This window comes from Callithrix jacchus, chromosome 19, assembly GCF_049354715.1.
Source record: "Callithrix jacchus isolate 240 chromosome 19, calJac240_pri, whole genome shotgun sequence".
Classification (NCBI taxonomy): Eukaryota; Metazoa; Chordata; class Mammalia; order Primates; family Cebidae; genus Callithrix; species Callithrix jacchus.
In genome coordinates this window covers 51431709-51459571 of record NC_133520.1, presented here as the reverse complement: position 1 = coordinate 51459571, position 27863 = coordinate 51431709, and the positions used below count along the sequence as shown (strand labels likewise).

Here is a 27863-nt window from a genome sequence, read left to right as displayed (position 1 = left end):
ACTGTAAGGTAATGAATTGATGCAGTGTTCCGACTAGGAATGCCATTGCCTCTCTGTCTCGGCTTGTTAACAAGAAACCATTCATGAATGAGTAGAAACAACAGGTGTTTAGAAAAGTATTAAATGATTGAGGCAGTAAAAAGTGATCCCAAGAAAACCCTAGACCACTCGCACCTGCCATGACTTGTTACCTCTGTGACCTCTTACCATCTGTGCCTCCTTGGTCACGTGTATTGACTCTAGACCACTTTCAGTCTGTCAGCATTTCTCTTCAGTCTGTTTAGAGCTTCCTTGAACCTTCTTTCTCTGGCAAACTTCCTTTTCTAACAAAAGCAAAATAAGAGAAGATGTACATTCTTTATCGTGTGCATGGCATGGACAGGAAGGAGGAACAGAGTTTATCCATGAAAAGCATTGCTGTCAAAAGGGAATTATGAAATCTTGTTGTATGCAAGGTATCTCAAAGTTAGCTTTTTTTTTTGAAAATATGAAACAAAAACTTATTTCAAGCAAATTGCAAAATGAAAATCTCAGAGAAAGTCAACCTGACCTGAAGCTTATTCATCACTGTACAATGAGTTTTACCATACAATTGAGTTTCTGGCCCATGTGACTGAAGTCACTAACAGCACCAGTGTTACTGTCCACTGTAGACTGGACAGTGCTGTGTTTGGGGATTCTGGAGGAATTAAAGTAGGAGACGGTGCAGTCTACTCTCCAGGGCCACACAGTCCAGTGGGAAAGATATAATTAATAAGCTGAACTCCAGGATTGCAAAGTAAATTCTGTTTTGCAGAAGGGGAAGCATTGGGACTGATTTCAATATCTCTGTTGTGGTGGAGAGACTGAGGCTCTTCTTTTGCAGCTTCTTCTTCTTCACATGTGTCAAGCTAACTTCATAGAGAATGTATACATTCTTCCATATCATACTAAATAATGCAAATAAGTGATACTGTTACAGGCTCGGGGTCACAACGTGGGGCCATGGTAAGCTGCACCCTTCTCAAAAGCATCTGGTATATGTGAAGAAGTTGCATATCAGTGACTTGCTCTGATGTACTCAATAGGAGCCCACGGGGTTCTCTGTCTTGGCCTCATTATGGAGCATTTAAATACCAGAAAAATCTAGCAAGGCATAGCCCCTGACTGGGTATTAGCCAGCATAATGTCAGGGTTGTTGTAGTTAGAGTAGCCAGATGGGAAGGCAAATTTTTGTAGGGACTGTCGTCAATGCAACCTCCCATTATACGTATACTCAGACACGCCCCACATGTGCATGTTCGTAACAGAAAACCCAGCATTTGTGGAACAGGAGGCTAGAATTTACCAACACTAGTGAGTGAGAGCTTTGTCTCAGGAGCATAACTAATTTTGAGGTCAGTTTTTTCAGCAGTCTTTGTTATGTTCAATCTTTTGGGTCTAAAAATTATGTGATGACGGCCTTAGAAAAATTTAACCCAAGTGAGCCAGATCTATTAACATTTTGCTAAATTCTTTGTGGTTTGTAATGGAGTTAAATATGATCATAAGATTCAAAAATATGAGTTTTGCATGATTTATCTGAAGGTTCAATTGACTGGACTTGAGTAAATTATTCATCACTTCATTAAAATTCAATAAGACTGAAAGTTTCCGCCGGATACATTAAGCCATCTATAGCTAATGAAACCTGCATAGTTGGTGCAGAGGGTGGTTCACTCAATATGGCCTGTGTTAAGTGTATGGCATGCAAATGAGATGTAAATTTTATATTTTACTTTCCATTAACAAAAATTATTTATGTACACATCAGAGGAGGAAAATTACTTACAGTAAGGATCTGTGCAGTGGTGATTTTTAATGTCTTAGTGGGAATATATAATATTTTTACAGTACTAGCATAAAAATGTCCCTGCAGAGAGAGGTCTTAAGAGTCTTATAATGATTATTTTTATTGCTTGGAGGCAACATTTTAGTAAATGAGATTTAGTTAACATTCTAATGAAAAGAGCTAATTTGAGAGAAAATTCCTAAGCTAAAATATTTTAAACAACAAGTTTGTTTACTTTTTTTTCTCTTCTAGAACCTAAATCATGTAAACTATTGGAACAGATGGTACTGAAGATTTGGGCTGTGTGTTACACTTTTAGTAAAGCTAATTTATAAAAAGGGTACCAAAAAAAGTAATCAAATAGACTTAAAGGGCCTCGTGGAGTCCAACTGACTCAGCTGATCTTGTTTTCTTGACAAAATCAGTGTCAAAGCTAAATTCATCCATTGCAGCTTACTATTATTAATATCTCCTTTCAGTCACAAGCTAGTGACTACATTTGTGAATGGCTTTTTTATGGTTAAATACATTTCCATTTTCAGACTTTATTTCCAGATCTCTGCAAGCTTCAGAACAGCCCGACTTGGTGCCTAGCTGAAGTTGTGGCTCTCATTAATTCAGGTGATTCTGTGATATCAGCTGCTTTCCTCAGAACAAATCTCATTCTTCTTTCACACTTTTTTTTTTCTCAAAATGAAACATTCAAAGGCTCCTGCTTCCATATGTTGCATGAACATTATTTGGCATAATCCTTCATGTTATTCTCAAGACACTCTCCAACTTGCCCATTTCCCTCTTTCAATATCAAAATTGCCACCGCATTCCAGGAGCAGCTGGGTGTGCAGGGACCAGATGCATTCAGGAACAGACTCAGAACGAGAGCGGTTCTTAACCATTTTGGGACCCCTTTTGAGAATCGAAGCCCTGGAATCTCTCCACCAGAACTCGGATGTACAATCTCAGAGGATTCCTGGGCCTGGCTGTAGTTCATTCATAAACTGTACCTTGTGGGGCAGTGGATCAAGAACCTTGGCTCTGCTGTGGTGAGGCTGTAGACGGTAATAGTTGAGGAAACTTTTTAATAACCACACACACTTGTATAAGCCTCAGGTATAAGGCAGAGAATTTGGGGGATTTGCAACTGAGGAGTTTATTATTTTAGAGATCAGATTTTGAAACTATTTTTCAATTATAATCACCCATGTGGATTTTTGTGAGAATCCAATTTCATTTTTAAAAATGTATTTAACTGGCTTTTTCCTGAATTGACTTGTTCAGACATGTTAGTTCTTTTAAGATGAAGTGCTCATGAGATTTTAAAAATAGCCACCAGGCCCCATGCCCAGCTGGGTTCTCTGTTGGTGTTGGTTGGATAAAGAGTCCCCTGATTGGCTTGATTTGGGAATAACTTCAACCTGGTAGAAAGTAAAATAGACATGTGTTTCAACCACTGGTCCTAATGTAATTTTTTCAATGTTTGTTTGTGGAATTTATGACATCTTTGTAAATACAGAAATGATGGTGGAAGGGAGTGTGTCAGTTGAACATGCGATTTAACCAGATAATTGGGCAAAATATTTTGCAAGAAGTATTCTCATGAGCAGTACAAAGTCAGGGATAACCTTTGTGTCTTTCCATAGTGTTAGACTTTTACTGATGCTATTTCGGTCACAAAAGCCAGGAGCTGCATGGAATTGCAAGGAGGCAAGTCTCCCTAGTACCTCCTGTTCACTTGGTAGTCAGAGCCGCGGGCGCACAAGCCACTTCACAAGTCAGTTGTATTGCAAACCATACTTAATAGTATACTTAATCAATGGGTAAGTGTTACAGATCAAACATTTCACAGCAAACAAAGTAACGTATAACATCAAGAGAAAAGGGACAAGAAGAAGGGTTAACAAACCAGTCCAGGGAGACTGGGAGAGCAACAAACACACAAAGAATCCCCTGGTCTGAGCCAGGCAAGGGATCCACAGATTTCGCAAGGAAGAGTATTTGGTGGGGTCAGAGCCTTCCCAGCAAATGCCAGGTGCTAATCACAATTGACAGCAAGACAGTATCAGTTAAGATGGCCACTTCGAGCTACTGATGTCTAGCTCTTTTTATGGCCACAGAGTCCTCTGGTGAGGACTGATAGTGACAGAATGTGGTTGTTTTTGCCCTTATCTGGTGGTTGCAGATTAGATTAATTAAGCATAACATCTTGTCCCTATTGGCAGAGTGCCCTGTGAAATGTAAGATGGAGTTGTTTTCTAAGATGGAGTTACTCATGTCAAGGGTGCTATATACAAGAGCTCCATCCTGTGACTTGGCATGCTTTAATCTTCAACTTTTCTTCCTCTTTTTGATATCTCTATCTTCACTGAGTCTACTTTACCCTCCTACTAGACTTGTATTATCTTGATTCTGTTCACACTTTGTCAGTTGTTCCTGTTAGAACATTCTGAGTAGTTTGTTTGAGAGGTGAGTGTAGACTGAGATTTTGACACTAATGAGGATCCTTAGGGAAAGTGAAGGGGTGGAGGGCATAGACTGGCCCTGGTGAAGTGGGTGGCCTCGGATGAGTTTTTCCTGATGGTCTAAGATGGTATGGGTCTTGCCTGTAATCCCAGCACTCTGGGAGGCCAAGGTGGGCAGATCATGAGGTCAGGAGCTCGAGACCATCCTGGCTAACACGGTGAAATCCCGTCTCTACTAAAAATACAAAAAAAAATTAGCCAGGCGTGGCAGCATGCACCTATAGTCCCAGCTACCTGAGAGGCTGAGACAGGAGAATCGCTTGAAGCCAGGAGGCAGAGGTTGCCACGAGCCAAGATTGTGCCATTGCACTTCAGTCTGGGAAACAGAGCGAGACTCTGTCTCAAAAAAAAAAAAAGATGTTGTGGGCCTTCGCTCCTTAGCACACAGAACTTGTGTTTGAGCCTGATAGTGAATTCAACTCCAGAGACCCTGATATGTTGGAATTGCCAGTTGCCTTTTACAAAGAATGGTGGACTTCCAAACTTACGGTGACCACTGTTGAATTTTACTGACATGACAATTATGCTAGAGCCTCTAAGGTGGCAGACCTGAAGTCTTGCTCTTCTCTTTGATTAGGGGGAAATAAAGGCAAATGATAGGCATATATAGGTTAAGAATGTGTTTGCCACTTTGCCTCTTCCTCTTCGCCTCAGTGACCTTGTTCTCCTTGTAGGTTATGGCCACACCGTGCCCTTGTCAGATGGGGGTAAGGCCTTCTGCATCATCTACTCTGTCATCGGCATTCCCTTCACTCTCCTGTTCCTGACAGCTGTGGTCCAGCGCATCACCGTGCACGTCACCCGCAGGCCCGTCCTCTACTTCCACATCCGCTGGGGCTTCTCCAAGCAGGTGGTGGCCATTGTCCACGCCGTGCTCCTCGGGTTTGTCACTGTGTCCTGCTTCTTTTTCATCCCGGCCGCTGTCTTCTCTGTCCTGGAGGATGACTGGAACTTCCTGGAATCCTTTTATTTTTGTTTTATTTCCCTGAGCACCATTGGCCTAGGGGATTATGTGCCTGGCGAAGGCTACAATCAAAAATTCAGAGAGCTCTATAAGATTGGGATCACGTGTGAGTATCATGGCTCCCTGCCTGCTCCTTCTGTCTCTGTTTTGCCATTGCAACCTCCACCCAGTGAGGCGTCATTTATAAAAGTGCTGATTGCTTTCTTATTGAGAAGTTTTCTGAATTTACCACCTTCTCAATCATTTCGTTTTATGATTTCCTTCAAAACTCTTTATGCAAAAATTCATTATTGAGTTACTTTTCACAGGCATCTTAAAATTATGATCAATTTCTTACTAATAATGTAGGCATTATAAATGATAGTGCAAAAATACATCATACAGCATGTACTTGGTAACTAACTGTTAATTTAAAAAAAGGATTGCTCTACTTTATTAAATATTTTAAGCCCAAGAAAACCAGGCCTTGGATAGGGCTTGTTATCAATCATGCTCTTTAATTTACCAAAAAATTCTTAAAAGAGCTCCTTACCTCATGTGTCCATCTGGTTTGTTTTCAAAGAAGTTAGACTCTCTTAACTGTTTCCAGAATTTTGTATGTGGAAAATAATATGGGCATTAAAATTCAGATGGCCAGGAATTTGTACTTTTTAGCAGTTTTCATTTTAAATTCAATATCATATCATAGAAAACCATTTTCAAGAAACTATTCATTTCTGTGTGAGCCTTCCTGTCCTTTTCAGGTTGCACAGAGTTGCGGTTATAATGTACCTACTGTTTTCATTTCTGCCTTGCCTTTTTTTTTTTTTTTTTTTTTGAGACGGAGTTTCGCTCTTTTACCCAGGCTGGAGTCCAATGGCGCGATCTCGGCTCACTGCAACCTCCGCCTCCTGGGTTCAGGCAATTCTCCTGCCTCAGCCTCCTGATTAGCTGGGATTACAGGCACGTGCCACCGTGCCCAGCTAATTTTTATATTTTTAGTAGAGATGGGGTTTCAGCATGTTGACCAGGATGGTCTCGATCTCTTGACCTGGTGATCCACCCGCCTCAGCCTCCCAAAGTGCTGGGATTACAGGCGCGAGCCACCGCGCCCAGCCCTGCCTTGCCTTCTTAAGAATTTTTCAATCTACGACTCGGCTTAGGTCACGTTTTCTAGGAAATCATAGTAGATACTCAAGCAGCCAGATGCTCTGTCTTGGCCCTGTCTTGTAATTCTTAACTCTATAAAATGCTTAGTTGAATTCTGTTTGACACAAAATACATGTGAAATGTATTTTGACATTTCCATTAAACCATGGGCTCAGCCAAAACAAAGACTTTACTCATAAATCCCCAATGCTTTGAACAGTGCCTGGCTACCATACAAGTTCAACAGATTTTCTTTTTTAAATCATTACCAGGATGATTTTATATTTCCTGTAGCTACCATAAGCATTGTTTTTAGAGCCCATATGATAGTAACCAGGTGGCCCACCATAATCCAACCATGCCTCTATTGCTCACTATTTAGGTTTCTTCTAATTCAGGGGTATTGTAAATGACACTGTAGAGAATATTTCTGTATATGTACACATTTCTTACATTGATATTCTTCCAAGAAATGAGATTGCTGGTGCAAAGTGAATACGCCTTTTGTGACTCACAGAACATAATGGTCTGGTGCTTTCCAAATGTTGTTATGAGTTGACACTGTCACCAGCATTATCTGAGTATGACAGTTTCAGCACTCCTGGGGTGGTGTTGGCCAGTAGCATTAGAAATGTTTTTTGTGTATGTGAGTTTCATAGCCAAGTAAACATTATCTTAACTTTCTTTTCATATAATAGGTGCTTGTTTTATTTTATTTTGTGACTTAGGGAAGTAGAATGTTTCTGTAACTTTGTTTGCAGCTACAACAATTTTCTCTTATATAAATTGTCTTCTGATTAACCCAAGAATCAGAAGACAATCTGACTATAGATTTTGATAACATTACTATGCATTTTGTATTATATGAAACACTGAGGAAGTTAAGTAGTTGGGCAAAAATTTATTTTTTCAGTTTTTGCCTGAAACCCCATGGGTATTTTTGTCAGCATTCAAGAATTTGACTAAATAATATAAAGGGGGCCAGGCACAGTGGCTCATGCCTGTGATCCTAGTACTTTAGGAGGCTGAGGCAGGCAGATCACTTGAGGCCAGGAGTTTGAGACCAGCCTGGCCAAAAATTTTATTTTGCCCAACCACTTAACTTCCTCAGTGTTTCGTATAATACTAAATCCTCGCCTAACATTTTATCACTTCTTACAATGTGGATCTTTTTTAAAAAAGCAATATACATAGTTAACTTATGTTTTGAGCATCAAGAACTTCAGTATCAAACAAATGAATGTTCCAAAGATATATTCGATGTGGGCAGGATAAAATCTCACAGTTTTTGCCTGAAACCCCATAGGTATTTTTGTCAGCATTTCAAGAGTTTGATTAAATAATAATAAAGGAAGCCGGGTGCAGTGGCTCATGCCTGTAATCCTAGTACTGTGGGAGGCTGAGGTAGGCAGATCACTTGAGGCTAGGAGTTAGAGACCAGCCTGGCCAATATGGCAAAACACCATCTCTACTAAAAATATAAAGATTAGGTGGAAATTACTTGAATCTGGGAGGTGGAAGTTGCAGTGAGCCGACATCATGCCACTGTACTCCAGCCTGGGTGACAGAATGAGACTCCATCTCAAATAATAAGAATAATAATAAAGGAAAAGACACAGATCGATCAATTAGTCTAACAATGTCATTACTGTTTTTAAACTACAGGAGAGCAAATTGAATGCACAATAATGTTATCAAAATCTGTAGTCAGATTCTGAAGATACTAAAACTTTGTATTCTTGGGTCAATCAGCCTCCTTATTCCTGTTGTGCTGTCAATTCTGCTTCCCTACTTCGTACATTCTTGAAAATCTCTCTCAAATGTTTTCCCACCATGACATGAAATTGGAATTTTTGTTATTCTTGAAGTTTTCACCTTCACATTTCTGTTCCTTTTTATGATGACTTTTTTTTCTGAAAACTGATTTTTAAAATGATGGAAGGAATTTTAAATCACCATTTCCTATGACAGATTCCAAGCAATAGCATTTTATCCGAGTCAACAGTTATCCTTTATTTTCTCAGTAAGAAGCTGGTAGTGTGAGCCAGTGAATAGTGCATGTGTCTAAAAATGACTGGGAGGTAATGGAGAGCTTGGCTTTGCTGCTGGATTTAGGTGCAGGTGTGGATAGCCATGCACAAGGACCTATTTAATATCGACATCATTCTTAAATTTTTGATTTAGTTTAGTGTATTAGTCCATTTTCATGCTGCTGATAAAGACATACCTGAGACTGGGCAATGTACAAAAGAAAGGTTTAATGGACTTACAGTTCCACGTGGCTGGGGAAGCCTCACAATCATGGTGGAAGGCAAGGAGGAGCAAGTCACATCTTACATGGATGGCAGCAGGCAAAGAGAGAGCTTGTGCAGGGAAACTCCTCTTTTTTTTTTTTTAAATTTGTTTTTCAATGCATGAGAGAGAGTTCTCTATATTGTCCAGGCTGTCCTCAAACACTTAGCTTTGCCTCCTCAAACACCAGGACAACTGGCCTTAGCCACCGCAGCTCCCAGGAAGTCCTCTTTTCAAAACCGTCAGATCTCATGAGACTTACTCACTATCATGAGAACAGCAGGGGAAAGACCTGCCCCCGTGATTCAACTGCCTCTCACCAGGTCCCTCCAACAACACATGGGAATTCAAGATGAGATTTGGGTGGGGACACAGCCAAACCATAGCATTTAGGCTGCAATTTCTATGACTAAACTCTTATTCTGTAGTAGAAATTGTAAGAGTATTGAGTGCTTAAAAAGATATGAAGCTTTCTTCCAAGCACCCCATGATAAAATGAAAACTTTTTTAAAACATCACTGGCTTATTGTGAATCACTGATTATAAAGCAGAGGTAGTAAGTCTTCCTTGCATGCAAGATCACACTTGGGTAAGTTCAGTATGTCGTATGTCTTTAGTAATGCCATGTCAGCCCCAAGTATTTTTTTTCCTCAAAAATTGCAACCTGTAATTCTAACGAATCCAAGTTCATAGGAGATTAAATCATTCTTTGTTATCTTTCACTCTTTAATAATGGGTAGATCCTCGTTGAGCCATGGACTTAAAAACACTCCTAAAAATTAAAAAACTGCCAATAGTTTATTCCTTAACAGACACTGTGTTGGCACGAGGTGCGGAGGTAAGTCACGTGCTACTTGATTTGTCTGTGTTGAGATCATACTGAGATACTCTCCCATTTCTCACACAGGTTACCTGCTACTTGGCCTTATTGCCATGTTGGTAGTTCTGGAAACCTTCTGTGAACTCCATGAGCTGAAAAAATTCAGAAAAATGTTCTATGTGAAGAAGGACAAGGACGAGGATCAAGTGCACATCATAGAGCATGACCAGCTGTCCTTCTCCTCGATCACAGACCAGGCAGCTGGCATGAAAGAGGACCAGAAGCAAAATGAGCCTTTTGTGGCTGCTCAGTCTTCTGCCTGCGTGGATGGCCCTGTAAACCATTGAGGGTAGAATTCGTTGCATTATCCTAAAGCATCAGGGTCAGGGTGCAAGAAAAAGGCTTTTGAAATTTAAGAAATATCTACTGTTTGCAATGTCTTATTAAACAAAAATGGAACAAAGAAGCTGTGACCCTAGCAGGATGTCTAACTTGAGGAAATGGGATGCAGACCTAAAATTCATAAGTGGCAAAATTACCTAGACCTTACATAGGAGGAGAATACTTGAAGCAGTATGCTATTGGGGTTAGAAGCAGATTTTATACTTTTAACTGGAGTCTTTGGGGTTTGCATTTAAATCATTTAGCTGATGGCTAAATGGCAAAATTTATATTTAGAAGCAAAAAGAAAAGCATAGAGATGTGTTTTATAAATTGGCTTATGTGTACTGGTTTGCATGTGCCCATCCAAAACGATTATTTTTATAGAATCTAAGTTAAACTTACTATTTATAATGCATAGGTAACCATTAACTATGTACATATGAAGTATAAATATGTTTATATTCTGTACATATGGTTTAGGTCACCAGATCCCAGTGTACTTCTTAAACCAAGATTGTAGATATTCTGTTTCTTTTGATTTCTCTTTATACTAAAGGACCTAGAGTTGCTACAATAAAATAAGGAGAATAATAAACTTGAGAGTGAAAAATCATATTTTTCTGCTGCAATAAATTTCTATCCTCTTGCAATAGAATCATGTCAGATGTCATAACATGTTTATAAACTTTTTTTGGAATTGAACAAATTATGAATAGGATTTATAGAAGATTAAGATACTTTATTTTGAAAGTACATTGTCATTTGCAGCCACCTAATACTAAAGCACAGAACTTAAACACAAATCCCTAAATGAACAGATTATGTTGCATTAATCTGAGAATTTTAAATTTCGATGCTAATATAAATAAAAATCACAGTTGGTTGTAATTTTATGCTTTCATATATCAGGGGTGTGCCTCTATGTAAGTTTTATATATATATGGAATACACACACATATATATATATGAACATATGTGTGTGTGTGCATGTATATATATACATGAGAGAGAGATCTCTATATTGCCCAAGCTGGCCTCAAACACTTAGCTTTGCCTCCTCAAGCACCAGGACAACTGTGTGTATATGCATACACACACACACACACTCCTTCATGGAAAACATAAAGGTCACATTAACATGATGTACACAGGATACGATTAAGGATTTTAGAAGAGAAAATGAGAAAACCCCTGTGTGATAATGAAAGCTCACCGACCCTCCTAATGGAGCCTTACCTCTCATGGGTAGCTGACCAGGTGTTGATGTTTGAAGGGTTGGTAAAAATCAGTGCCAAATCAGTGCCCTCTGATGAGCCAGCCAAGCACTCTGATCATGGGGCAGTCCTCCTGACAGTGGGTTGCTCACTCAGAAACCATCTACCTTCTGTTACCATGTGCTGCCATGAGCCAATCATTACCAGCTGCGGGGCAAATGGAAAGCTTCCCCTTTCCCTTCGGAAGGTTTGCTGAAAAATCAGCTCACAAAAAAAGGCACATTAATGAGAAAAGGCATACAGATTTATTACTACCATGCATGCAGAAAGAATTACAGAGTGATTGTCCAACATCTCAATGGGGGTTCAGATGCTTAAATAGCTTACTGGTTAGAGGAAAGGGAGATGGAAAAATGTACATGATTTTAGAGGGAAAGTATATGATTTTTAGAGGAATCCAAGCATGCTGCCCTGAAAGCATATTTCCTCCCTGTGGACCATGTCTCTGCCATGGAAAACTGGTGTCGTGAGGGCAGATCACTGGCTGAGGGTAGAAGAGAGAATCCTTGGGGAGTAGAGGGATGCACCATGGCCACAACAGGGTCTGCAAACATTCCCGATGGTCACAAAGCTTGGCGTGGTGTAAGGTCCTGAGGTGCTGACGAATATAAATCACAGAAGCTGGATTATGCTTGGAGAGTGTTATTCTATTTTATGCAACGCAGGAAAAAATAAAAGGCTGGTTTGCCACAGCTGCTTTGCTTTAACAAGAGAGGGAAGTTCAAAGTCCAGAAAATGAGGAAGTACATGAAGAAAAACTTCTGACTCAGATGTCATCAATAAGTAATAGAGTTTAGTACTTCATTTTAGGAACTGGTATGAATCCGCAGAGAACACATTAAATCTTAATGCCCTTCAAATTGTTGTTGTTAATGTGAAGGGCGAAGTAGAAAAGTAGGAGCAAGTTTTGCCTCGACCCTCACTCCAGCAGGCAGGAAATGTAAAGAAGGATGTCTTTCCAGGGTTTCTTTTTGTCTTTGGCCAATGCTGCTGCCCTTTGTTCCCCAGGGAGGAGCGAGCTTGGTCAACCAGGAGCTCTGGGTCAGCCCCTCAGAGAACAGAAATTTGGTAGGACTTCAGAAAAGACAAAATCGAGTAATGTCTAGATGACTGACATGAGTTCACTTTTTATTTTTTTTTTTACCGGAAAAAAAATCGCACTCATACTTTCTCCAAACCAGCTTAATGAGCCTTTTGGAAAATGAATGAGGCGATACTTACAAATCTGGAGACCTCAAGATAACTGAAATAGTCAATGCAAAGCCTTTTCATCTCTTTAAAGTTATCACTAGTACACTGACCTCTTACTAAAAGCAGCTATTTGCCTCAAAGAAGAAAAGTTTTAAATTGGCACAAGCACACGTTGGAGAATCAAAATAGAATTATCCGTCTCTTATTCAGAATTCAGTGAGAGCAGAGCTTCCCGATTGTGTGGCGTAACACATGTATTTTGGTATTTGTTGTTGCAAAGCTTCCATGCTGAGAAGAGCTGTGATAAATACTGATATCCCCAATTAGGAAGGCAGTCCCTTTAGGATGTAATTTCAGAAATGTATATATGGCAAATTTAGAAACAAATATTTCTTAATAGCTGAAATTGAAATGAGACAGTATTTATCATTTACTTTATTTGAGTATGCCCAGTAACATTTTAAATCTGTCTCTGTAGTATGTTTAAGATTTTTCTATTGTTACTTTTTTTTAAATTCTGGAAGGGTTTTACATTGTGGAAATTTGGTGCATCCAAGCCTTTTATGTGAGGCAAGACATAAAATTGCTGAAGTCAATTTTCCTAGTATCTCTCTTATGTAATATGTACTTTCAGGCAAACCAGCTTTTTGGAGTGCAGTAAGGAACCCAGAAGTAAATAAAAATGCTTTTTAAGGTATTTTTTATGCCCTGGTAGGAAAGAACATCTATTTTTTTTTTTTTGAGAAAAATATTTTTAATGTAGAAAAGATGGATAGCTATAATGAAATACAAACCGTTCCTATACACAGTAAACTTACTGTTATAAGAATTGCTAATCCTTCTCCAGGTTCTTAGAATCTGGGTATAGCAATATAGACAGTAACCACTATATGAAAACACACACCCAAAACCCAATGAGTGGCAATTGTGATGGACTAGGAAGACAAAACAGAGAGCCTCAGAAGTAGCAGAGGGTACTGCACATTTTCTTGGAAAATTCTTAAGGAAAGCACATTTAATAAGAAGGAAGCCCTCTCTTTGCTTCACTTAGAGCATACACATACTTACTTTGCACAGAGTTCTAATAAAATTATTACTCTGTTTTTCCAAACCACAGAAAATAAAGAGTTGTATTAAAAGGAAAATTTGAGACAAAATTAATTCAGCAGAGTTTATCTGAGCATTAAAGGATTCATGAATTAGATAGCATTCAAACCTGAAGAGGTTCAGAGAGCTTCACTCTAGCAGCAAGAGCAGCAGGGTTTTATAGGCTGAACATGAAGCGAAGCAAAGCCACTGCTTGATTTTCTAGGGCTGAGTATTTGTCTTAATTGAGTATGGTCTATTGGAAAGTCCCTGGCCTTGGTGGTGGTTTCTGAGTGGTAAAGGGTTTTTTTTTTCACTGTTTATGTTGAATTGAGCTTGGTTGGATTTCCTTACCTGGGAACCGAAGGGCTCTAGGACCATCTCAGCCTAATGGCATCTCAATTATTTTAACAATTGCTACTCAAATTTCATGTCACCATAAATGATATTACAATTTTTGGGGATACAATTTTAAAAATGTAAAAGTCTTCATATGCAACTTGGCAGTAATTACTGTGCAATCACCCAGGCAGCCTTAAAATAGTAGGTAGTCTCTCAGTTTCTGTAAAAGCATCTACAGTCCTTGCACCATTCCCTTAGCATCCTGCAGCACTCAGCATCTGAGTAGAACAGTCTGACCACTGTGTTTTTATACTGAGAAGGAGAAATGGTCACATCCTCCAGATGCATGACAACCTTTCTTACTGAAAACAACTTTAAACTAAGTGTGGGGCCTCACTTACATGTTAGCATGGCAGCTCACATGCTGCTCTCAAAGTGGGTGGCACAGTGTACTCAGAGCCACAAACCACACACAGGTGTCCTAGCAAATTTTTACCAAGGTGCAAAATCTACATTTTAAGCCAATTGTCAGAAACAAATGCTTGGTGCCGCAAAGAAGAACTAGCACTCAGGCAAAAAGTTTTCTCAGCAAGGCAATTTACTTCTGCAGAAGGGTGCTGCCTGCATCAGTCACAATCACAAGAGCACACCAAACAAAGGAGAGAAGGGGTTTTTATTCCTAATGCAGTTCCTGTCCCTGTGCCCTTCCCCTATTGGCTAGGTTGGACTGCACCATCAAAGCTGATCCTGATTGGCTAAGGCTTGAACTTTTCTAAATATGGTTAGGGCCTGTTTTCTAAGAGGAGGCAGTGGGTGGGAATGGTCTGTCCATTATAGTACAAGGCATATCTGGACATGTCTGGGCATACCAGGGCATGACTAGAGCAGGAGTGTTGTTTGCAGGTTCCAGACAAGAGTACAAGGAGGTTGGGCTTTTGAGCAAAGGATAGGAACATTATGCAATTAAACCTTTTGAAGAGGAATTTACTATTCCTAATACAATGACAGAACATACTCAAGTCAATATGATTACAAAGTGTTAATACACACTTGTAGAAAAACATGGCTTTTCCACATTGGTAAAAATTTGTAAGTGAGGCTCCAGACTTAGTTAATTCTCTTCTAGATCAGGAAAAAGACCTAGAAAGGAAACATATGTAGAGAAGAGCAGCCGATGTGTCAACAGCCCAGCAGGAAAGGCATCCAGAAACCCTCCAGGGCAGACCCAGATGAAGAAGACAGGCAGGGGCAAATGGCTTCCAAGAACAGCACATTTCTTTTGATGTTATGTCAGTAACACAATTTTCATGACAACATTAAACTATGTTTATCCAGCTAGAGTAAGCGAATAGTGTTTCCATACAGAATGACTAAAATGTATTTTAAGATGTTTCCTTTTTAAGTGGTAATTCCTTTTGTCTAGAAAATTCCCTCAGGCTGAGCATCTTGTCTTCCATCATAAAGTAACTTGCTGTCTACATATGAAGATGACACTACTGCTAAAATCTTACATAAAAAATAATATGTCTATATTATTTTAGGTGAAGGAATTAGCTAAGTTTTGAGAGTCTTTTTCATCCTCTTGGTTTTATTATTTATATAAATGATTGTAAGCCAAAAAGCATCTGACACAGGTTCAGTCAATTTAGTTTATTTTGTCAAGGTGGCCACATGTGTCCCAGGTGGTTGAACTGCTGCTTCATTTTATATGTTTTAGGGAGACATAAGGCATCAACCAATATGTGTAAGATACACATCGGTTTGGTCTGGAAAAACAGGACAGCTCAAGATGGGCAGGCTCGTAGGCCATAGGTGGATTCAAAGGTTTTCTTTTGGCAATTAGTTGAAAGAGTTTATCTAAGACCCAGAGTCAATAGAAGGGTGTGTTTGGATTAAAATAAGGGGTCAGAGAGACCAGGGTTCTTATTTTGCAGGTAAAATCTCCTGGTAGCAGACTTCTGAGAGAATAGATTATAAATGCTTCCTATCAGACTCAAAAAGGTGCCAGACTTAGTTAATTCTCTCTTAGATCAGAAACAAAATACCTTGAAAGGGAAGAGGATTCTCTACAGAATGTAGATTCTTCCCACAAGAGACAGCTTTGCAGGGTCATTTTGAAATATATCAAAGAAATATATTTTGAGGTAAAATATTTCTATTGCTTTCAGAGCTTGCTGTCATGTCAGCATCTTATTGCTACATAGAGTCTGCTTCGTCAGACTTAAGGTCTCTGTTTTAATGTTAATGCTGGTCAGTGGTGTCTGATTTCTTTTCATGCAGACATGTCCAACTACTCATTTCCATCACAGCATGAACTAGTGTTTCAGGTTAACTTTGGAAGGCCCTTGGCTGAGAGGAAATGTCCATTCAGTAGGTTGGGGGACTTAGAATTGTATCTTTGGTTTACATTTCACGTATATATGCAAATATAAGTATTTTCACACACATAACTCAGCATTTAATTTTCACTTCTAAGCAATGATAAGACATCCAGAGCCCATCAGCCACCAGATATTCAGACCTTCCAATTAGTCCACGGGTGTTCAAAGACATCAGCCTAGTTTATCCCAAATGCCTGCCTTACCTTGTTGTTGCTCTGCACAAACATCTTTGGTTTAAATTGCTGCATTCATTTTGGATAAGTGCCCTTTTTTATGTGCTCGCTTGCATAACGAAAGCTTTCCTCTAAGTGGTTGTTACCAACTTAGCACATGGTGTGATGCATAGCAATTTAGGACAGTGTGACCTTAAAAACTGGAACCAAGCCGATTCTCACCCATTCAGCAGTGACCAAGCTAGATTTTAAAGGTCACTGTAATTTATGGCATGTGCTATAACTGACAGAACTCTATTAAAAAGTAAAATAATAGACCGCCTTTTTGTCACAGTCTATCATTTTTCCCTGAGAATTTGGGGAGCCTGAGTAGGGGATCCAGCTGCCCAGGGAACCCTGTCTTGGGTGAGTGAAGCAGAGCCCATGGCATGGGTGGAGCCAGGCATTGATGCCACACATTCTGTTGGTGACTCCCTCCAAAGGGGCACTGGCTGGAGAAGGATGAGAGCACAGTGGGTCAGTATGGAAACCTAGCTGTGCCACCTGCCTGGACCACTTCTCAGACCGCCAAGGAGGGTCTTAAAGAGCCTAATCACCTACAGTCACATTTCCTTTCTTTCCAGCTGATCATCTGTGTTACTTATGTCTGTAGAATTCAAGATTCCATGGCTATATCTAAGGCAAAAAGAGAAGTATTTTATGAGTGTTACCCAGAATATCTGGCCAAGTGATTGTGAAGTAGCTTTTTACCCAAGTTGTAAAATGAAAACATCCTGTGTATTTATTTCCCTTAGAACATAATATGTAAAACGGCCCAGTTGCAAGATCTCACTCAGACCCAGTCAAATCCAATGAGAATGGCAAGACCCCATCACTACAAACAATTTAAAAAATAGTTGGTTGTGGTGGTGACACTCCAGTGGTTGAGGTGGGAGGACCACTTCAAACCAGAAGGTCAAGTCTATAGTGAGCTATAATGGCGACCCTGCACTCCAGCCTGAGCAACAGGACAAGATCTTGTCTCAAACAACAACAAAATAACCCCACAAAGTAAAAAAAAAAATTGGCCCAGCATGGTGCCATGTGCCATTAGTCCCGGCTACTCGGAGGCAGGAAGATGGCGTGAGCCTCGGAATTCGAGGTGAAAATGAGCTATGATCATACCACTGCACCCCAGCCTGGACAATACAGCAAGACCCCCATCTCTGAAAAAAAAAAATTAAAACACCCACTGAGAAGAGGTGGCTGTGAATACCCGTCAATGAAGGAAAAAGAAGAAGATGCAATCACTGAGGCTGGAGAAAGAAGGTACAGCTCACTGAAGAAGTGACACTCCTAAGGACAACTTTAAAAATTCGATTTAAGCCACTACATTTATTTATAAGCTTGGACTTACTAATTTTCTTAAATTCTAAGCAATGACTAAAAATCAGTATTCTGTCACAACTGTAAATAACACAACAGTGAATCATTATCTTTATGGGTAAGTAGAATCTCTGTGTGTGCAAACAATTCAACGTAACTTTACACACTTAAGTTATGGGCTGTCCCTCTCAGTTCCTTTGCATGTGGCTCTGTATTTCCAGACCCCTCAGATCAGCCATGGAGCTCCTAGTCATGTGGTGGAGGCTCTGAAGGGGTCCACATTAGGCACTGTACCCCCATCTATTCTATGACAATGGAGTAAAATCGTTTCTAAAGGAAACAGGTAAATCCAGGAGCTTCCTCTAAGTGTTAGCGCTCAAGTGTTTCAAGAAGAGAGCTTTTCTGGGGACAGATTGTGATAACGAATGCAAAGCAATTAGTTTGCTAACTGGTGCTTAGCGAACACTTTTCACAATGGTTAGCTGCTACTATTAAAACCAATTTTAGTCATTTTTCTAAAACACAAATGATACCCACTGCTGTGGAAGTGAAATATGACACAGATTTTCAAGGAAATTGCCCATTTTTTATTTGGAGTATAAACACACACCAATTAGCAATGTGGGGTCATGAAATTCCAATGCTATCTGGTGTCCTGCAAGTCAGGGAAGCAATAAACTCAAGGGAGGGAGAGGCCTCTGCGGGTTTGGGCGGATAATGTCAAGGCCAAAGGGAAACTTCCCCTTCTCCTTCCGAAGGTTTGTTGAAAATTGGCTGATAAAAGCAGGTTAATAGGAGAAAAGGCGTACTCAATTATTTGATCATAGTTTTATGTGATACGGGAGCCTTCAGAATGGAGACCCAAAGATACAGGTGAAATTGTCAATTCTTATGCTTTAGTTCAACAAAGTATGGATAAATGTATAGAAATAAAATTGGACCAGGCTGGGCACGGTGGCTCAAGCCTGTAATCCCAGCACTTTGGGAGGCCGAGGCGGGTGGATCACCAGGTCAAGAGATCGAGACCATCCTGGTCAACATGGTGAAACTCCGTCTCTACTAAAAATACAAAAAATTAGCTGGGCACGGTGGCACGTGCCTGTAATCCCAGCTACTCAGGAGGCTGAGGCAGGAGAATTGCCTGAACCCAGGAGGCGGAGGTTGCGGTGAGCCGAGATCGCGCCATTACACTCCAGCCTGGGTAACAAGAGCTTAACTCCGTCTCAAAAAAAAAAAAAAAGAAATAAAATTGGACCAAACAAGGATAATTGAATGTTAATAGACGAAGAGGGGAAACCCAGCAAGGCCTGTCTGTCTAGATTCTTCCTGGCCTCCCTGATCATGCATTCCTTCCTTATAAATGTGAGGCAGCACCCTTCCTGGAATGGGGGTCTTATGACAATTTATTTACTTCCAATTTTTACACAGAAAGACTGGAGAGGGACCCCAAGAGTCATACTTTTTGGTTTTATGGCTGGTTGTAGGGAAAAGGAGCTCTGGCTTCCATGACCTGCCTTGGGGTAGAGGGATTCTAGTTTCTATGGCCAGCCTTGGGGAAGAATGGGACTGAGAGACAGGAGGCTAGAAGAAGGTCAGGGAATAACTTTTACATCTGAGGACTTCATTTGGGGTATTGTTTTCTGATTCCAACAACATCAGGAAAGGTTTTGTGGGACAGCTGATCCTTGGAGACTAAGGATGAGGACATTTTAGAAGGTCAGTGCAAGCCAAGGGCAGTAGAATGGTCACTTGGGATATGGCGTAGTGGCTCAAGGTGGAGATGCTGCCACCAGGCACACCTGTGCCAGTCTCCAGCTGTGGTGCCTTGAGCAGGCTTCTCAACTGCAGCTTCCTCATCTACTAGCCACCCCCTCGGGGGGGTGTAAAGATCATAGTGATTTCTTGGAAAGCACTTAGCACAGTGCCTGGTCCATTATGTATCATAATACAATTCAGTTGCCAGTATTATTGAATGACCATTCTGAAATTTTTCATTCAGCCTGTTTATAAAATAATAATAATACTGGCAACTAAAGTATGCGGAGGAGTAGTGAGAGACCTCATCAGTTCAGGATGAGGTATGAGATATGAGGGCTTTTGAAGACTTGTCGGGGGTTCCTGAGTACTTTGACCTGAGGATGGACCTCAGTCCAGATTGCAGTCAAGTGAGACTGTCATTAGTATGTAGAAAACACATACTGAAGGCATGGCATTAGGAAGGCTGGCCCACCCACTGAGGCAAAGGCTAGATCATTTAGAGGGGTACTGGAGCTGGCAAGTACAGCTTGGACCCAGTTCTAGTAATTAAACTCTAAAAGGGAAACAAAGGAGAGGGGATAGAAGGGGCGAATAATGCTGAGGGCAGTTTTGACACATAATTAACGTGTTCTTCTAACCCAGAATGATTAGGATGCAGAAACATACAGAAGTTTTCAACCTAAAACTAAAAGAGTGGTGCTTTAACAAAAAAAGTGAGAAGGGAAGGTAAATTTGTTTCATGGTAATGTTGGGCTTGGTATAATGGAACCGTTCTCACAGATTAATCAGATTACCTGTGCAAAATACCTATTACAATGCCTGATCTGACTTTTTTTTTTTTTTAGTGATGGTGTCTTGCTACGTTGCCCAGGCTGGCTTTGAACTCCTAGGCTCAAGGGATCCTCCTGCTTCAGCCTCCCAAGTAGCTGGAAGTACAGGCATGCACAGCTAGGACTGGTTACATTGCCTGACATTTGGAAGGAAGATATTAAGACTCAGAAAATGGTCACATGTCAACTGTTGAAAAATGTCCAACTGGGTTGATGAAAAGGACATTGTATTTAACTACAAGGTAGACTTAGTGACTTCGGAAAGCAGAAATTGAATGAAAAGACTAGGAGGGGCTGTATAGATACCCCAGTTGCGGGGATAGTGACCATAATAACTGCCGAGAAGTTGATAGTTCTGATCAACAGTTCTAATTGTATAACTTAATGCCTACCTGTACTTTCTGAAATTTTTAGCAATAATTCAAATATTTTAAATATGTTTGTGCCCTGCATAAAATTCCAATTTTACACAGCACACACACACACACACACACACACACACACACGTAACATCTAATACCATCCTATTTTATTCTTATGTGGTTGTGACGCTAATTTCAGAAGGCTAATCTGGCAAAATGTTCTTAGCTACTTACAGAACCAATCGCATCTTTAGATATTTTATAATAATACATTATGAAACACATTTTATTTTTATTTCACCTCATTTAACCAGTGAAGGTTATTTGTCAAATGTATCCATTTCTAAAATTATTTGTCTATCCCAGACACCCTGCAGGCTGAGCATTTGACACAAGATGGCCTTGATGTGAGTTCAGACTACAGGAGTCACCCCGGGCCGTGCAGTGAGACCGAGCTCTTCTGTCCTAGAGGTGAAACCTGATCAGAGAGAAGATCACTTTAAAAACCAATTATCCCAAGGGAGAGATTTCCCCACATAATTCTAAAACATTTCCTTATGCCTCATCGGCATTTAAATGCTGTCGTTTATGAGCTGTATGTCCAGGTGATAAACAAGCCACCAACTAGGAATTTATTTTAACTGGCTCTTGCTGCACACCGATAATTAGTGCTCACAAGTCCCTGGGACCATGTAGAAGATGGCAGCGCCTTCTGAAGCATTAAAGAAAGATATCCAATAGAGCTATAGTCTTGGAAGGACCTCACCACACACTAATTCTTTGATCATGAATAGTTTTGGTTACTCTGCTAAAGGCATACACTGTTCCTTAGCTATGTCTACATAAAATAATGTACAAATACGTACTTGTGAACATTCCTTTAAGTAGTTTAATAGTGCTTAAAAACTGCAATGTCTCTGACTTGTCTTTTTTTTATTGGCTATCTGTGAGAACATTGCTATTAGGGCCTGAGAGGAAAGAGCCAGCATTGTCCTTAGAGGAAAGCAGAGGATTCTATATGTTTATACTGTCAAAGCCAAAGAATTTGTTTTGTTTTTAAGGTGAGGAAAAAAGAGAGGGGGCATTCTCTGTTCTTTGACATAAATTTATACCTCCATAGCCCTTCTCTCTAAAATGAAGGCAGTGTGTTTTCATCTGCAGATATGCCCAGAAATCAGGAGATTTTTCACCTGTTCTCTTGATAATTCTAGGTCTGTGTGCCGGGTGATGCCAGACTGGCTACCTATTTCTTCATCAGGTTAATTGATTCCTCCTTAGAATAGAACAAATACCAATAATCTCTGCATTCTTCAGGGACAACATCGAACAAAATTAATTAAGTAGCGATTTTAGACATATTCATAAAGATTTAGAAGGGATAGAAAAATAAAATTGATTTTTTGATGAAGGAGAGAGACAAAGGAGATTACTGAAGGGCTAGTGCATTTAGGAAGTACAGTACAGCATGCAATGAGCTACATGGAGGGAAAAAGGGGGTATTTTTAATTTTCATTGTTTTGATTTTTAGTGTGAGAATGAAATGTGCCAGTGAAGTAAAAAAATCACAGTTGCCAGGAAAACCAAGTTCTTTGCCTTTCGTATTTTGTCTTAGAATCTTATATTGGGAGTGATTACCAAGATCAGAAATATTTGCTGAGTGAATAAGTGATCTCCCAGCACTTTGTGGAAAACAAATTAGGAAGACTGATTTGCCATCAGTATCAGAATTCCCAAGGTTTTCTGTCTTCCCATCTCTGAAAGGATCAGACTCACCATGGCGACAGATCACACTGCCATCTCTACTGTTGACTTTGCTTCTGATCCAGGAAGCCCGTGATTCCTGCTGAGTCTACAGTTTTGAAAAGACAGGCAGTGGGTGTCCTAATACCTAACAGGAGTCCACATGTCACACCATCTCCATGTTTTCACGTGAATGGGAAAAGAGGTGGACGAGAATAAGAGGTATGCCAGTGATAACAGGATAAGCCCTTAGAGAGTCCTGAGATCAGGAATCTGAACGGACTCGCAGGGTTCGCAGAAAGGGCTAAGTAGGTCAGAAACCAGAGGCTTGACGTCAAGAGAAAGGGAGGGTAGGACCTACTTAAAGTAGAAAAGCCAAACTGAAGTCATGGCTGCCTCTTCACAGGCTTAGCTCTTCCAACCTGGGCTGACACTGGCCTATTTAAGGGTGAACAGGGCAGAATAATTCCAGCCAATCCCTGGAAAACAGCCTTAGCAGAGCACGCCAACAGTTTTGGTGAATTCTGTTCTGGGTCAGTAAACAGTACTTAAGAATATTAAAGGTAGAGTGACCAAGTGCCCCAGTTTTCTGAATTCAAGGGTTTCCTAAAATGTAGGACTTTTAGTGCTAAAACCAAGACAGTTCTGGGCAAACCTGAACAGTTGTTTGCTCTAATTAGGGGTCACAGCAAGACTGGATTTATTATTTTTGACAAACACTGAGATACTACACTGTGCCAAGTACTGCACTGAGCCTTTATAAAACAAAAGCTCCTCGGGAAGCTTGCAATGTGGTGGCTGAGCAAGGCATTGCCTAAATCACACAAATGCTGTAGTGGACCCTTCAGGACCAAGACCCTCCCTTCCCTAGCTGGTGGGAGTATGTCCTACCTCACTGATGGCTCTGTTATAGTAATTGCCCTCTGCTGAAGAAAGCTTTCCTGCCTAAGCTTACACCTCCTACTTGGAGAGTCTTGGTCTAGTGATGGCCAATGTGAGTTAGAAAGGTCCAGCCCTCTTGTTCCATTCCAGGCAACCTCAAGGGCCATTCTAGCTCCCGTCATCCCATTGGCTCACCTGAGATGCCTGCTTCAAACACAACGTTTTTCTTGAGAGCTGGTTTCCTTCAGCATCCTTGGCCGTGTGGCCACCTCTAGGCTGAAGAAACAGAACCTGACTTTTTAGATCCTCCGTTCAACTATTTCCAACTAACTGCCTGAAAAAGCTGTCTCCTTTTTTTCTCTTCAAGTGAGGCATTCTTTTATTTCTCTGAGCAGCTCTCTGACCTGTTTACCCTCGTGTTTCTTTACAACAATATATTTTGCAATAAAATATAATTAAAACACCATTTGAATGATCCCAGAATAGGTCTCTCAGCCTCTTTAAATGGATGCTTTCCTTAGGTAAAAGTCAAAAATGCATGCCTTTTAAAGTGCAACTTGAAGTTCAAACTATATTATCAGGTCAACAGATGAATGAGAGCAATGGGCAGAAAGCATGTTTGCTTCCCAGCCACAGAAGCTTCTATGACATTCCAATATCCTGCCAAGGGGAAGGGATGTTTTCTCAACACCGCCATCCACTGCTTCATCCTGCTTTAGTGAATTCTGAGGGGTACACTTTCCCACAGGGCATTCAAGGAGTGTTTATTATCACAGTTTTCTATTTTTTTTAAAAAAAGAACTTCGGATGTGGCAGGAAGGAAGGCTTAAGGTTCCATCTGTCAGCTCCGGAAACCGTGTCATTTCTATTCTAGGACTAAAGTTCGAATGGTTATGGCAGCTGCTGAAGAGCATTTGATAAGGAGAGCCTATAACCTCCGCTTCTTATTAGCCTGGAAAGCCTGGGGTCTTGGAAGCTGTGAACTCACTCTGTTACCTAAGGGAGGGGATTCCAAACAATGCCTGGTGACCTCACATATTCCTGCAACCCAGAGATGGGTGCTATTGGATTCTCCCCCACAATCAACTCTGTTCCTGACTTAAGCCGAATGGGTCTAACATGGGGGAGAATCTCATCACTATTATCAAGACCCAGGGAGCATTTTGGGAATGATGTACAGGCAATGTCTGGGTAAGGAACATGCTTGTGATATGGCTACAAATAAATGAAAAGCTTAAATGTGGAGGAGATCGTTGCAGGGCAGTCAAAGTCTTTCCAAATGTCAGGGGCTCCTCCCATGACTTCTGTCCATTCCTCCTTAGTGTTGGCTTCCAGTTAAAGAGAGCGTTAACCATATATTTGATTTCTCAATCATGAATAAATCCATTTAGCAGCTTGCTTCCTCAAAACCTTTGTTGTGACTTTCTTTTCTCAAATTTAGACTGTCTCCTCACCTGCTGAGAAGTTCTGACACTTCTATAATGAGAATGGTGACTTAAATTTAGAATGAGGCAGTCTGAAAGGGAATTCGATTCAGGCTTTGCCACAGGCTCCATGGTGGTTTCACTATTTAATTTTTATCTTCCTCATTTCCAGATTTGCCTTCCCCACTGTTTCCTTTGTTATGAACTTTAATAGTCAATTTAGCATTCGGCATCCAGGAAGATAAATTTTATAGAAGTACAGTCATCCCTGGGTATACTCAGCAAAGTGGGTCCATGCAGTTAAAAACTGGTGTTGTTCAAACAGCAACTGCACTTTTCCCTCTATTCTTCCCTCTGATTACCACCCTGGATGTTAAATATGAAATAAACATAAGAAGACATCTTAGAGGTGGAGAGAGGAATGCAGACCAGGAACTCAGGGTCCAAGGAAGATGCACACCACAGAAAAAGCTATGGTCCTACACCATCCATGATGGCAAAGACCGAGTAGGGAGCCTAGACTTTGACCCTCATTAGGCTGTAATGAGGCACCCCAATGTCCCTCTATGCATGGTATCAGAGAAGGCCAAATAGAGAACTGGAAACTACTCACTCCACTTCCACCCTCACCTACCTCCATACACACACAGTGTCAATGCAACCTGACTTCAATGCCGCAGGTATCTTTTCCTCCTGCTTAGATGAGGTCAGAGAAGGCCTACTAGAGAGTCAGGACTTCCACCACTGCCCAGTGGTAATGCGACCATCCCCACCACAGTGTCAGTGGGGAGCCATAATTCCCACCCTCCACTAGCAGTAACAATACCTTCCCCTGAGGAAGTGATGTCAGACATAGCCGACTAAAACAGAAGGTTTAAATAAGATGACGTTTCATGACATAATATTAAAAAAAGCTTTGATACCAAAAGCAGGAAGATCTCAAACTGAATGAAAAAGACAATCAATAGATGCCAAGACCAACAAAACAGATATAAGAAGTGTCTGACCAGGATGTTAAAACAGCCACTAAGACAAAGTTTCAATGAGCAGTTACGAACATTCCTGCTCATAATTGAAAATGAAAAATAGAAAGACTTAGCCAAGGAGGAAACTGCCTCAACCTGATAAAGAGCATCTATAATAAGCCTACAACTAACAGTATACTTAATGATGAAAGACTGAAAGCTTTCCTTCTAAGATTGGAAACAAAGCAAGGATGTCTGCTCTCACTGTTTTTATTCATCATAGTGCTGAAAACTCTAGCCAGTGCCATAAAGCAAGAAAAGGAAATGAAATTCATACATATACAAAAGGAAGAAATAAATGGTTCATATTCGAGGATGACATGATTGTCTACATAGAAAATCCTAACGATCACAAATGACCTAGAATCTTCCAACCAGAGAACAAAGTGAGCCCTTGTCTTACACCATATACTAAAATTAACTCAAAGAGGATCAATCTAAATGCAAGAGTTAAAACTATAAAACTCTTAGAGAAAAACATGGGGGAAAATCTTGATGACATTGAATTTGGCAATAATTTCCTGGATATGACACCAAAAGCATAAACAACAAAAGAAATACATAGGTAAATTAAACTTTATGAAAAATCTAAAACTTCTGTGCATCAAAGGGCACTATCAAGAGAGTGAAAAGACAGCCAAGAGAATGGCAGAAAATATTTGCAAATGACATGTCTGATAAGAAATTAATTATTCAGAACATATTTAAAAACTCCTACAATTCAATTACAAAATACTACAAACAATCCAGTAAAAAGAGAAATGCAATTAAAGCCACAATGAGATACAACATTACTTTAATTATGATGGCCATTACATAAAAAACAGAAAACAGTAAGTATTGGTGAGAATGTGAAGAAATTGGAAGTCTTAATGGGAATATAAGACAATGTAGCTACTGTGGAAAACATTATGGCAGTTCCTCAAAAAATTAAACAGAGGATTACCACATGTTACAACAATTCTACTTCTGGGTATATACCCAAAAGAACTGGTAGCAGGGATTCCAAGAGGTGGCTGCATACCCATGTCCATAGCAGCATTATTCACAATAGCCAAAAGGTGGAAACAACCCAAATGCCCATCAACAGACGAACGAATAAACAAAATGTAGCATAGCCCTACAGTGGTATATTATTTAACTTTAAAAAGGGATGAAATTCTGACACATGCTTTGACACAATTTCTTCTTTTGTTTATTCCTTTGAAATATTTAGGGAAAACAGAAGCATGTTATTGGAGGGAGAAGGAACATGCCCTGTAGGGACTCTATGTATTACTACGGAAGAGTGAAAGCAGGAATTAATAAATGGGTCTTAGACTACATGTTCATCTGTCTATTTTTACACTTTAGGTTCTATTTGCTTTCTTCTATATTTTCTGTCATTACTGGCACCAGCTCAGTGCCCATTTGTCCTGACTGCAATCAGCTGCTGTTCCAATAGCCTACTCCTATCCCAGAGCCAGCTTTCACCTCGCCGTCTGTGCTAGTGCCAGCTCTGTCCCTGCTGTTTCTAATTTTCTCTTCCCCCTCCTCCTTTCTCCCCCACCACCTGCTATGTACCCACATCATAATCATTTCTAGATTCTTTCATTGTTCAAAGCTGCTCTCTTGAGTCATGCTGTTCAACTCCAATATTCTCTCTTAACCCCTTCTCCCACAGGGATGGGCTACATCTCACACTACATCTTTCGATTTTGTTTTGCCCAGGTGGATTTTGATAGTTTTCTGTTAGATAATTCATCAAGCCACTGAACAGGAGCCCTTTCTCCTTATTTCTTGTGCCCAGCAGAAGTGAGCTGAGTATACACCAACACAGGCAGGATACACGGTGAGCCTCTTAATATTAGGTTCACAATGAATGAAATACTGAAAATGGGGATCGGGAATTAACAATTCGTGTAATCCACAAATGTGTATTGGGTTTCTACAATGCAGCAAACACAGTTCTAGGTGCGTGGGACCCAATCATGAAGAGAAGAGACAAAATTCTTGTTTTAGGAAGCTTATATTTAAGGGGATACATACTACGTGCCAGGCCCAGCTTAGATAATGTGCATGAGTTATCTAATTAAATCCTCACATGAACCCTGTAAGGTGGGTGCCACCCCCA

The 27863-nt window shown here is 40.3% G+C and overlaps 1 protein-coding gene and 1 long non-coding RNA gene across 5 annotated transcripts in view; one reads left to right on the top strand and one right to left on the bottom strand.

The window, feature by feature from the left end:
• KCNK1 (potassium two pore domain channel subfamily K member 1) overlaps window positions 1-10530 on the top strand; it is a 57200-nt gene extending 46670 nt beyond the window's left edge. The window contains exons 2-3 of the mRNA XM_002760803.5: window positions 5004-5399; window positions 9621-10530. Of these exons, the coding sequence (XP_002760849.3) occupies window positions 5004-5399; window positions 9621-9880 (656 nt within the window). The 3' untranslated portion in view covers window positions 9881-10530. The remainder of the gene's footprint in view (window positions 1-5003; window positions 5400-9620) is intronic.
• Window positions 1-27863, bottom strand: part of LOC103789375 (uncharacterized) — a 198182-nt gene that overhangs the window by 2311 nt on the left and 168008 nt on the right. For all 4 annotated transcript variants that reach the window (XR_013530004.1, XR_013530005.1, XR_013530006.1 and 1 more), the window contains one exon: window positions 208-323. This is a non-coding gene — a long non-coding RNA (uncharacterized LOC103789375). The remainder of the gene's footprint in view (window positions 1-207; window positions 324-27863) is intronic.